The 11,198-nt window shown below is 38.8% G+C and overlaps 1 protein-coding gene across 1 annotated transcript; it reads left to right on the top strand.

Annotated features, from left to right (window-relative positions):
- Positions 1–496: 496 nt before the first annotated feature.
- Positions 497–10,313, top strand: LOC115819473 (uncharacterized). The gene is made up of 4 exons (XM_030782984.1): positions 497–628; positions 909–1,058; positions 2,324–2,459; positions 9,412–10,313. The coding sequence occupies exons 1-4, from the start codon at positions 497–499 to the stop codon at positions 10,311–10,313; spliced, it is 1,320 nt and encodes a 439-aa protein (XP_030638844.1).
- The last annotated feature ends 885 nt before the right edge of the window (positions 10,314–11,198 follow it).

Raw genomic sequence — 11,198 nt, 5'->3', positions numbered from 1 at the left:
GGGCTTTTTTAGCCCCTACTCCAGGGTAGGTACTTTTGCAGCACAATAGGAACCTTCAGGTGATGTAGGTGTATGGTGATTGGTCCAGACGTAGGTATACAGTGATTGGTCCAGACGTAGGCGTACTGCGTGCAACCGCCATTTTTGAAAACATTTAAAAGCAAATGAATAGCATTTGCTGTGCAAACAGAGAAGAAAGAAGAGGAAGATAAAGAACACAGCACCTAGGATCATAAAATGAAAAAAAAACACTGACAAATGGACCGACAGTGAAGTTCAGGCTTTACTTAACCTATATTCGACGGAGGAAATTCAACACGATTTTGACGCCTCCAAGCGAAACATAAAAATATTCACTAGCATTTCCTCTCAACTAGCTTTGCTGGGCATCCACCACACAAAGAAACAATTCAGAGAAAATCAAGAAGCTTAAGCAAGACTACAAGAAAATAAAATACCGTAACAACAAAAGCGGGTTGGTTCAAAAAACGAGTAAATGGACGGTATCCTTGGCCGCAGACTGGCATATGCTGAAAATGCGCACACAAAGGATTCAGCAGTCAGGCTTTTGGAGGCCATCGCCAGCGGCACAGAGAGCTGCAGTCCGCTGACGAAGCCACTGCAGAAGGTTAGTGGCTCCTTGTATACTCAACGTTAGCAACATATGAAGAAAATACTTACTATTAATGTAAAGTATATATCACTTACAAGAGCGCAGAATGGGTTGCATGCTCTACCGTTTGCTAAATCTAGCTATATGCTAACCATCACAAATAGCTGACCAGTACCATCTCTACTTGTTTCTTCTGATTGCTAATACACCCTTGTGTGTGTTATTCCTTTTGTGTGTTAACACAGTTGTCCAAAAATGTGATTCTGACTCTGAAATGTTGATTGGTTTCTTAGAGACTGTGCCAGAGTCCTCAACGTTGTGCAAAGCCAGTTTTACCGGCGATACCCCTACGGCCTGCAGTACCTCCAGTCACCCTGCAGACTGCAGTCCCCACAGTCGCCTTACAGCGTGCAGTATCCCCAGTCGTCCTAGCTCTCCTCCACCTGTGAGACCAGGTAATGGAAACGCATTCTTGTTGAATTGCCTGTTCACCTGTATTATTTCATAATCACTTAAGTTATGTGTTTGGTATTATGATCACTATAGTCATAATAATAATAAATCACTTTGGCATGCCCACTGCTTTTTTTTTTGTTTGGCAGGAAAGAGAAAAAGGGGTGACTCCAGTGTCCTGTGCATAATAAAAGACATGTTAGAGCAGGAGCAGGAAGACTACAGGCAATGCCAAGCACAAGTGCAAGGTCTTGTCGAAATGCTAATGGAGCAAATAGAGAGAGAGGCTGAAGAATGAGAGCAGCTACGGGCAGAGGCTACAGAGGCAAGGCACCAGCAAGCTACTATTCTTGAAGGCCTTATGACGATCATGAATAGGCTTGTGACAGGGGTGCAAGGCCCAGTTCACCCTGAAGTGGACTGACCCCCTTAATTTATTTAGTTGTTTTGCACGCACTCTTGTTTTTGCACCTACTTAATTTATTTGCTTGTTTTGCACACACTCCTGTTCTTTTTGCACATACTTCATTCTTTTGGCTGGTTTTCAATGCACTCTTGTTTTGTACAAACTTTTGTTGTTTAGCACATGCTCTTGTTTTGTGATTAAGATTCAAATAAAGGTTTGTTCAGAGATATGGTGTGGTGAAGTTATTTGTGGAGGTACCCATAATACTGGTGTAGTCATGAAAGAAGACAAAGCACAAAAATTTTAAAACATTTGAAAACCCTTTAATTTCTGTATCTGATGCCCCCAGCAACTAATAAGAAATACACAACTATAATAACTCTGGTTCATACATCAGCCATATGAGTAGATGATACATCAAGGTGGCACGCACTCTAATTCCTTCAGTCTCTGCAACCGGCGGCTGTAGTGGCAGATCTGGCTGGGGAAAAGGGATAGGTACACCCCACTCCTCTCTGTACTCCTCACCATGGCTCTCACAGAGGTTGTGAAGTACACAGCAGGTTAGCACCATAGACTTTACTCTCTCAAGACTGCAGTCATTGCACTTCTGCAAACATCTCCATCTTCCTTTGAGCCTGCCAATGTGTTTTCAACCACAACCCTTGCCTTGCTTGTTTTGTGGTTGAATACCTCTTGCTGTTGAGTGAGGTGGCCATTGCCCGGAAAAGGCTTCATGAGCCAGCTTGCCAGTGGGTAGTGTTGTGTTCTTGGACATATTTTTTTACTGCTCTGGTGTTCCCTCTGTCGCTATCTCTCCCTCTCGCTCCCTGCCCCATTTTTCTTTTCAGATTTGCTGGCGGATCATGATTGGCTGGGGAACATCCGAGGGAAGTTTAAAAGATGACGGCTGCGCAGGATACATCTGGCCCGGAACCTCCTGTTTAACTCCTGCTGCCGTGTCTATAGTTATTGTGAAATCTTGTGGTAACGATGTAGACTCGTGAGTCCACATCGAATAAAACTTGTAAATAGGTGTTAATAGTGCATTATCGTGTTGGTTTCTTTTGTGTTTGCTTTTTGTAGTCAGCACACGTAGGGGGTGGGTGCCATTTCCGTTTGAATGTATTTTCTCCTGTTTATGTTAGTTAGGGAGGAAAGTTGAGTTGTCTTTATTTTGGTATTCTTTTGGAGGTTATTCCCTTTTCCTGTTAGTTAGATGTGTTTTGTTTATTGTTTTGGCCTGGCTCACCCCAAAGTCTTTTGTGTTTTGTAAATAGTTATATATATAGTAATAAAAAGCTGACTACTTTATATCGGTGTCGGTATTGTTGTTTCGGGTTCACTTGGGTGGCAGGAGAAGGAGGTTTCTCCCACACATTTATGTTCACCCCACCCTAGACGGGGTCGTAACAATAGGCTGTATCTCCAAGGATGTAGTGGCCAGTTCCCACAATGCAAACAGACACAGAACTCTGGCGTCATGCAAGCTGCCAGGTTGCCCAGTGTAAACGATCCAAAACAAACCTCTTCCATCAACTACTGCCTGCAATGCAATGGAATACCAGCCCTTACAGTTGAAATATTCTGTATGGTATTCCTGGGGAGCCAAAATAGGGATGTGTGAGCCAATAGCCCCCTCCACATTGTGGTAACCCCCATCTGTGCTTGAAGTAAAGAGCCATTTCTTTCAGCCTCTCCGCGTTCGGCATCTGAATGGTTTCAGGCAATAGGATTTCTTCAACAGAGGAGCAGAACTCTTTCACGCAGTCACAGGCAGTTGAAATGCCAACTCCAAACAAATGTGCAACAGTCCTGTACTTGGCGTTAGTAGCAAGTTTCCACAACCCATCAGCAACTCTTTTGGCACAGATATACGATAATTTGTATCCATTTTCTCCAATGTAGGCTTCAGGCGGCGACAGATGTATTGAAACATTTCTCTGGACATTTGGAAATTTTGGATCCATTGGTTGTCGGTAAAACCAGGAACAACAGTTTTCCACCAGTCATCAACTCTCCTCTGGGCCCAAACGGATGGTGAACAGTGTTGTGCAATGATCCGCAGCAACGTCTGAAACACATACAATACATTTTTGTGGTACATCATGTCTTTTGAATTTCCTCTGAAATGTTTTTTTCACACGACATGAAAGTACAAGCTAACATTAAAGCTAGTTACCCGTCTCCTTTGTCTGCGGCACTGTGTTCCTCTCAAAACTTCATTGATGTGAAGTACTGCCAATTCTCACATGAGTTTTCGCCTCTTAGCTCTCCTTCTTGTTCTTTCAATCGCATTATTCGCATGTTTCATTTCGTACTGCGTTATTATTGTGACACCCACGGCACACAACAGACACATAGCTCCAATCATGGCATCCTCCATCTTGTTGTTGTTGTTCTATGCCGTGCAGAAGTGATGACGCTATACCACCCGCCGGCCGGCGTACGTCACTTCAGCGTTCCTACTGGTGGTGCGAATGCAACAAGAAAAAAAGCCCTAGAACATACATAGTTCTAGGAGAAGCTCCCCAGGGGGTAGTTCCTATCGAATTAGACCCTAGAACTGTTCGGTGCGAAAGCGCCTAAAGACTGTTCAGTACCTCTGGGGACATTCGCTCCAACAGTCACAACCGACTGTCACCATTAAATGCAGAGGATCTTTTAGGAAAATAAGGACTAGCTCATTTCATGTGTTAGGCTAGATGGACAATAATATTAAGGTTAGGTTTTGAGATCTGACAGATTTCTCGTGGGACAAAATTTTCAGGTAATGTTTCTTTCAGTATTGTACCTAATGTTTTTTGTATGAATGAAGAGAGCATGTATCCTGCAGTTAATGATGACTTTATTTTCAAGCTGAAACGTTATGGTGTTTCTGAGTGAGAGCATTCAGCTGTTTTTGGTTAGTGAATGCAAAAGCCGAGCAAAAGTTATAGGCAGCTGTAATGACCTCGTCTCCTCCCTCGCTGGTTTCAACCATTCACTGATCAGCATCACCGGTTTACTAATCATCAGCCGGATCACTCTCATCCTTTTCACCTGTCCTCACTCTGATTTCTCTCTGTATTTAAAACCCTCAGTTTCGTTGCTCTGGTGCAAAGTCTACACTTTTCATGTGTTTACTGAGCCAATTTAGTATATTTCTGCCAAAGTATTTTGCTACTTGGTTTTTCGAGTATCCCATTGCCCACTTCTGTTCACTCCGCACCTGTGTCCAGGTCCGTAGTTAAAACTGTGACAGCAGCCCACTCTTTTTCATTATAATTAAAAATGATAACTTTAACATTTATCTGTGATTATTTATTCTCCAGTTATTCATGGTATTTACTACATTTGTGTGCAAAACTGAAATGAGTGGGACTCAGTATTCAGTTTTGGATTTGGCCAAATCTTAAGCGCTGGATTCGGTATCCGGCCAAACTCTAAGAATCGAGATTTGGTGCATCCCTAGTCTGACACAGTTGTAGCTAATTAGGGAGAAACCTTGGATAAGGCAATACAGTCTCATCCATGCCTGTAACCAGCTGCAAGGTCAACAAGGTGCGGACCTTGGTAATTTTTTTTATCTAAAGATAAATTTTGAAGCTAAATATAACTGGTTGAAAAAAATCAGCAGTTGAGAACTTCTCCTCTGAGGTGAGTGCATGCTTAATTCAGTTTAGACTTGTTATTTAGTGTCAACTGTGTGTGTGTGAGAGAGGGCACGAGCGCAGCCCCTTGCAACATCAGCATTTCTGACAGCAATTGGAATTTTAGATGCACGTTGGCAGCAGCAGGTGGCTTTTGTGTGAATTGGCAGCACACCATATTTGGTAAGACAAAACAATGATCATTACGCCTTTATCTGTAAAACATTCAAAACGGTAATCTGGTAAAGTGTCTAGAGTAAAGGCAATTGTATGAAACATGTTAAATATGCATACTCTGTCCATGATGAAGGCTAGGCTATTTCTTTCATATTAGTAGGCCAGCTAATATTTCACACAATGCCACTGATTTAAAAACAGCTTATGTAGGCAACGGTTTCTTGTAAATAGCAGCAGCAGGTCTCTTTCTATGTAATGTTTGTATATGTAATTTTGATCAAACCTAACCACCAATAAAATTTGATTCTTGTAAACAGTAACAGGTCTCTTTCTATGTATGTAATGTTTGTATGTGTAATTTTGATAAAACCTATTATATCTATAATCTATTATATCTATATATCTATAATTATATATATATATGCCTTTGCTTAAACAGGCTACAGATGTTACAGGTTACAGACGTTTCGTAGCCTAATAGCCTACATTTTAGTGGCTAATGTTGAGATTGCTTAATCATTACTGTTCATTAGTCAAACTGATTTAATGGCATTGTCATTCTTTCGTCAACATATTCGTCTACATTTGTAACATGGATTATTGAAATGTGACCCGGAAGTTTTAAATTTGTCTGGTAAAATAAACTCTTTCCAGACACCAGTCTGGCAAGAAAAAAAATTGTGTGTGTGTGTATATATATATATATATATATATATACATATACATACATATTCGCACATACACAAAAAGCTGGTCATGATGTTTGATCTGGTTTACAAACAAAGATTTGTGATATGTATTTGTGATACTTTTTTTATGAAAAATTATCCATAAAGCTGTCATGTCACATTTGTGAAGACCTTCACACTAAAGAGTAAAGTATTGATGCTATCTTAAATTTATTTGTGAGCTAATTTCTCACCTCGTGGTAGGCGAACATTAAGTTCACTGCGTGCAATTTGGCCATATGCAGGTGTGCCATTGTAATGAAGCCCAGCGCAATGTGGGCTGGTGCCTGGTTTTCCCTCAGTCATCCGTGACGATGACCTCGCAGAATGTTTGGAAGCCCACTGTTTAGGGAAGAGCTTCTGTGATATGCTGAATGTGAGGTTGGAATCACATGATGGCGAGAGAGGGGAACTGCACTTCTGCAACACAAAGAAAAAAGTGATCTCTATTCAGTTCTTAAACTTGTCTCTTAATAGTGCAACAGTGTGAATGAACATTATCTCAAGCATAAAATCTAAGTGAAGAAGATAGCAGGGGTGAAGACAGGCCAAGCAAACCTCCCTACTCACAAACATTCAATGAGCCAATCTTCACCACACTCCTTTTCTCTGTAATGTGGTAAAAATAATTTTGCAACAAAAAATAAGTGAAAAGAACCAGACCTGGATCACATATTTCAGCTACTTCTTAAGCTTGAAGAATAATTACAGATAACATGAATTAACGTCAGGCATCCTATTAGTCATATTATTTATCGTTACATTAGCAAATTGGCTTGACAAAATCAAGTTACTTTTCTCTTTAACTCAATATTCTATTTCCGTAATTAAACATTTTTTTTCTATTCATTCTGTCCTATTATCATTACTGTTTTCTCCAAAATATCTCATCTCACTAAACACAAATGAGTTGTTCCATACCTCTGTGGCATAATTAAGTTGGTAGCTATCACCTCTAAGCAATATTTTGAATCATTTTCACATGGCAGATGCAAAAAATGCATAGAAGTCGTACACCCTTAAATTTCATTCTGGAATATTCCCAAAGCAATCCTCAATCAATTTTACAAAGTATTTTACAGTCCTACCGGTACAGGGGATTATTACATAGTCTACAGTGTAACTAAGTTTTGGGTTTTTTTGGATAAGTACACACTTAACATGGGAGCCATTTTTCTGGGATCTGATATGGCAACATACATCACACACAGCAGTGGTGCCATACCATAATAATAAACCAGTTCTCAAAGGACAAACTCTCTGTTCATTGTCGTAGGTCTATTAAAGCACACACATACACTACAAACACAATGAGAACAAACACTACATACACTCTACATATAGCATACTAAACAAAATTTACTCTTGCATGTGTGGATGCACATGCACACCACTACCGCCAGAGGGGAAAAAGCTTCAGCTAAATGACACTATTTTATTTTCCTGATTTGAATCTCATACAGAGATCTCATACATCAGTGTCCATTTAATGGCAAAAGGAAATCTGAGTTCTGTATATTATGTCATACTCTGACTTTGCTCCACTCCAGACATTAACAAGCAAACAAGATCATCCAGAAAACAAGCTAATCTAGAAAAGGACTCAGGACAGAGTCTCATACTAAACTGTACAGTCAGCTCTCCGTATCCGTGGGTTCAGCATCTGCGGATTCAACCAACCGCAGATCTAAAACATTTAGGGAAAAAAAATCCAGAAAGTTCCAAAAAGCAAAACTTGAATTTGCTGAGCACTGAGCATTATACTGAATCCATGCGAATGACGTGATACATAGGCATACCCTGCTGTAGCCTCCTGCCATTTCACAGATCCTCAGTTTCTCTCCAGCACTCATTTTTTGAGCATCGTTCACCTTTCTCATTCGTTAGCTGAATGAATTTATTATTTCTCTATTTACAGTTATATTTTCTATATGTACTTATATTTTAAATATTCTGTGTTTTATTCTATGTATTTCTCTTTCAGGACATTCAACAAAAGCAGTCTGTAAGTGTTGAAAGAAAGAAAATGTTACATTGTTGCTGACGTGTACTATGTAGTCAGGTCTACGATGGTTGCCTCTTTAATGAACATGTACAGATTTGTTTTTGTTGTCATTATTCCCTAACAATACAGTATAAAACTATTTACATAACATTTACATTGTATTAGGTATTATAAGTAATCTAGAGATGACTTAAAGTATGCAGGAGGATGTGCATAGGTTATATGCAAATACTATGCCATTTTATATAACAGACTTGAGCATCTGCGGATTTTGGTATCCCCGGGGGGTCCTGGAACCAGTCTCCCACGGATACCCAGGGACAACTGTATTTATTTATATATATGCAAAGGTGACGTGGCAATTTCTCGTGTGATTTCATCTGAACTGTAACTCAATGGGAATCTCAAAAATGGTCAAATATTGCTGTTATCACAGTTTATTGGGGCTGCTGCAATTAGTCAACATAATCAATGATGTCAACAATGAAAATGCGTCAACATCAATATTTTAAACCAACGCATCGTTTCTGTAATTTTATGAATTTACCTTTTCAATTTCTAAAATGTTTCTATTAATTATAACAAATGTTTCACTTCAGTATCACTACATAATTGCTGCTAGGGCTGCCACTAATGACTATTTTTCTACCGATTAATCTATCAACTAATCAAGTCAGATAGTCGATAGATTAATTCTATTTGACACATTTTTTTTCGTTGAGACTATTCAACGCATTTTCATTGTCAACATCATCGATTATGTGGACTAATGGCAGCCCTACAATTTATATGACAATTTTATAGAATAATGTTGTGTGTTTAAAATATTCATTAAATGTTAATCATTACTGATTTGTTTGTCTTTAATAGTGTCTCCACAACTGTTCTAAAAATAATTAACACATCTCTTGAGACTGGTATATTCCCCAATGCATTTAAAACTGCTGTTGTGAAACCGTTATTGAAGAAACCAAACCTAGACTACAGTGTACTAAATAATTATAGGCCTATTTCCAACCTACCCTTCATGAGCAAAATACTTGTAAAAAGTAGTTTTTAATCAGCTAAACCACTTTTTAAATAACAACAATATTTTAGAGAAGTTCCAGTCAGCTTTTAGATCCAATCACAGTACAGAGACTGCTCTAACAAAAATAGTCAATGATCTTAGAATCGGTGTTGCCGTAAACAAGGTCTCAGTGCTTATTCTCTTAGATTTGAGTGCTGCATTTGACACGATTGACCACACATTTTAATCAATCGTCTACAAAACTGGGTTGGTCTCTCTGAATGTGCTCTTAACTGGTTCCGAACATACGTTACAGGGAGACAATTTTATGTTAGTCTTGGAGATTGTGTATCAAAGAAACATAACATATCTTCTGGTGTTGCACAAGGAAGCTGTCTTGGTCCCCTTCTTTTTTCATTATATATGTTACCACTAGGTAAGATCATCAGAGAACACAATGTTAACTTCCATAGCTATGCTGATGATACACAACTATACATTTCCGTTGAGCCAAATGACATAAATGCATTATACTCCTTGACCACTTGCCTGTCAGCAATCACTCAATGGATGAGTAATGATTTTTTAAAGTTAAATGAAAACAAGACTGAAATACTATTAGTTGGCCCCAAACCCAGAAGAGACGCACTTTCTACCAGACTAAGACACTTAGGCCATCAAAACAAACTGGAAGTCACAAGCCTGGGTGTAATTTTAGACTCAGATTTAAGTTTTAAACCCCACATAAGCAAGGTAACCAAAGCAGCCTTCTTCCACCTGAGAAATATTGCCAGAGTACACCCATTTCTAACTAAACAGGATGCTGAGAAGCTCATTCATGCTTTTATTTCAAGAAGACTGGACTACTGTAATGCTCTTTTTATTGGTCTTCCAAAGAAGTCAATTGAGAATCTACAGCTAATTCAGAACTCAAAAACAAAGAAGAGAGAGCATATTACTCCTGTTTTAGCTGCACTGCATTGGCTCCCTGTATCTTTTAGAATTGATTTTAAAGTCCTTCTACTTGCATACAAAGCTCTTAATGGTTTAGCACCCTCTTACATTACCGATTCTCTGTTGTTTTATGTTCCTTCACGAGCCCTTAGATCCTCTATGGCAGGTCTTTTAAACATTCCAAAAGTCCCCGAAAATAAAATTGGGGAAGCTGCTTTTATCCACTATGTACCTAAACTGTGGAACACCCTACCAAGAAGTATTAGAGAGACAGGCTCAGTGGACAGTTTTAAATGGCAACTAAAAACATACCTTTTTAGTCCAGCATACTATTAGCAATTTTCTCTCTTGTTTTTCTCTTCTTTTTTTTTTTGTTTTAATAGGTTTTACTCATTTTATCCATTCCTCATTTTTTAAATTCTTTTTTTATTTCATTTAATCTATTCTTTTAATTATTTTACTCTAAACTGTTTTCTTTATTAATTTTGACAATCTCTCCTGCTTTATGTCCCTTGAATTATGTGGTTTATCCTTGCTTTTTGTTATTGTGTGGTCTATTTACTACCATTTTATTTATTTTATTACTTTTTATTATTATCATTATTATTTTTATTTTCTTTCTACTGATATGTAAAAGCACTTTCAGCTACATTCTTTGTATGAAAAGTGCTATACAAATAAAGTATTATTATTATTATTATTATTATTATTATTATTATTGTTTTACTTTTTTGTGAAGAGTCATTAATAATCAAGGACCATTGTTGCTATATCCATTTTCAATATTGTATGATTACCTTCAACAGCATGTTTAAAATGAATGCTCTGAGGGCTGCACCATCTTTAACCTCTTCTCATGTTGCCATGTTCTCAGGACTAGTATTACAGAACATAAATCTTAACCTTGTCATGTATGACGGATGTTGTTGATACAGCTGAAATTGAGTTAACATAATACTCTCTCACTCATTATCTAAGCTGCTTATCCTGATTAGGGTTGTGGGGGGGTGCTGGAGCCTATCCCAGTGCTCATGGGGCGAAAGGCAGGGAAACACCCTGGACAGGTCACCAGTCCATCGCAGGGCAGACACACAGACAAACACACTCACATTCATACCTAGGTATGAATAGGTATGTGGGAGAGAACCCACGCAGACACAGGGAGAACACGCAAACTCCACACACAAAGGACCCTGGCCACCCGGCCAGGAATTGAACCCG

This window comes from Chanos chanos, chromosome 8 (genome assembly GCF_902362185.1).
Source record: "Chanos chanos chromosome 8, fChaCha1.1, whole genome shotgun sequence".
Lineage (NCBI taxonomy): Eukaryota > Metazoa > Chordata > Actinopteri > Gonorynchiformes > Chanidae > Chanos > Chanos chanos.
The sequence above is the reverse complement of the archived record's forward strand: the minus strand, read 5'-3'. Positions and strand labels throughout refer to the sequence as shown.

What these genes read in the sequence shown, in the direction of transcription:
- LOC115819473 (XM_030782984.1), top strand. Translation starts at nt 497, where the DNA reads ATGGACGGTATCCTTGGCCGCAGACTGGCATATGCTGAAAATGCGCAC. An exon ending in TGACGAAGCCACTGCAGAAG is followed by an intron (nt 629 to 908) that starts GTTAGTGGCTCC and finishes GGTTTCTTAGAG; the next exon opens with ACTGTGCCAGAGTCCTCAAC. An exon ending in GTCCTAGCTCTCCTCCACCT is followed by an intron (nt 1,059 to 2,323) that starts GTGAGACCAGGT and finishes TTTTCTTTTCAG; the next exon opens with ATTTGCTGGCGGATCATGAT.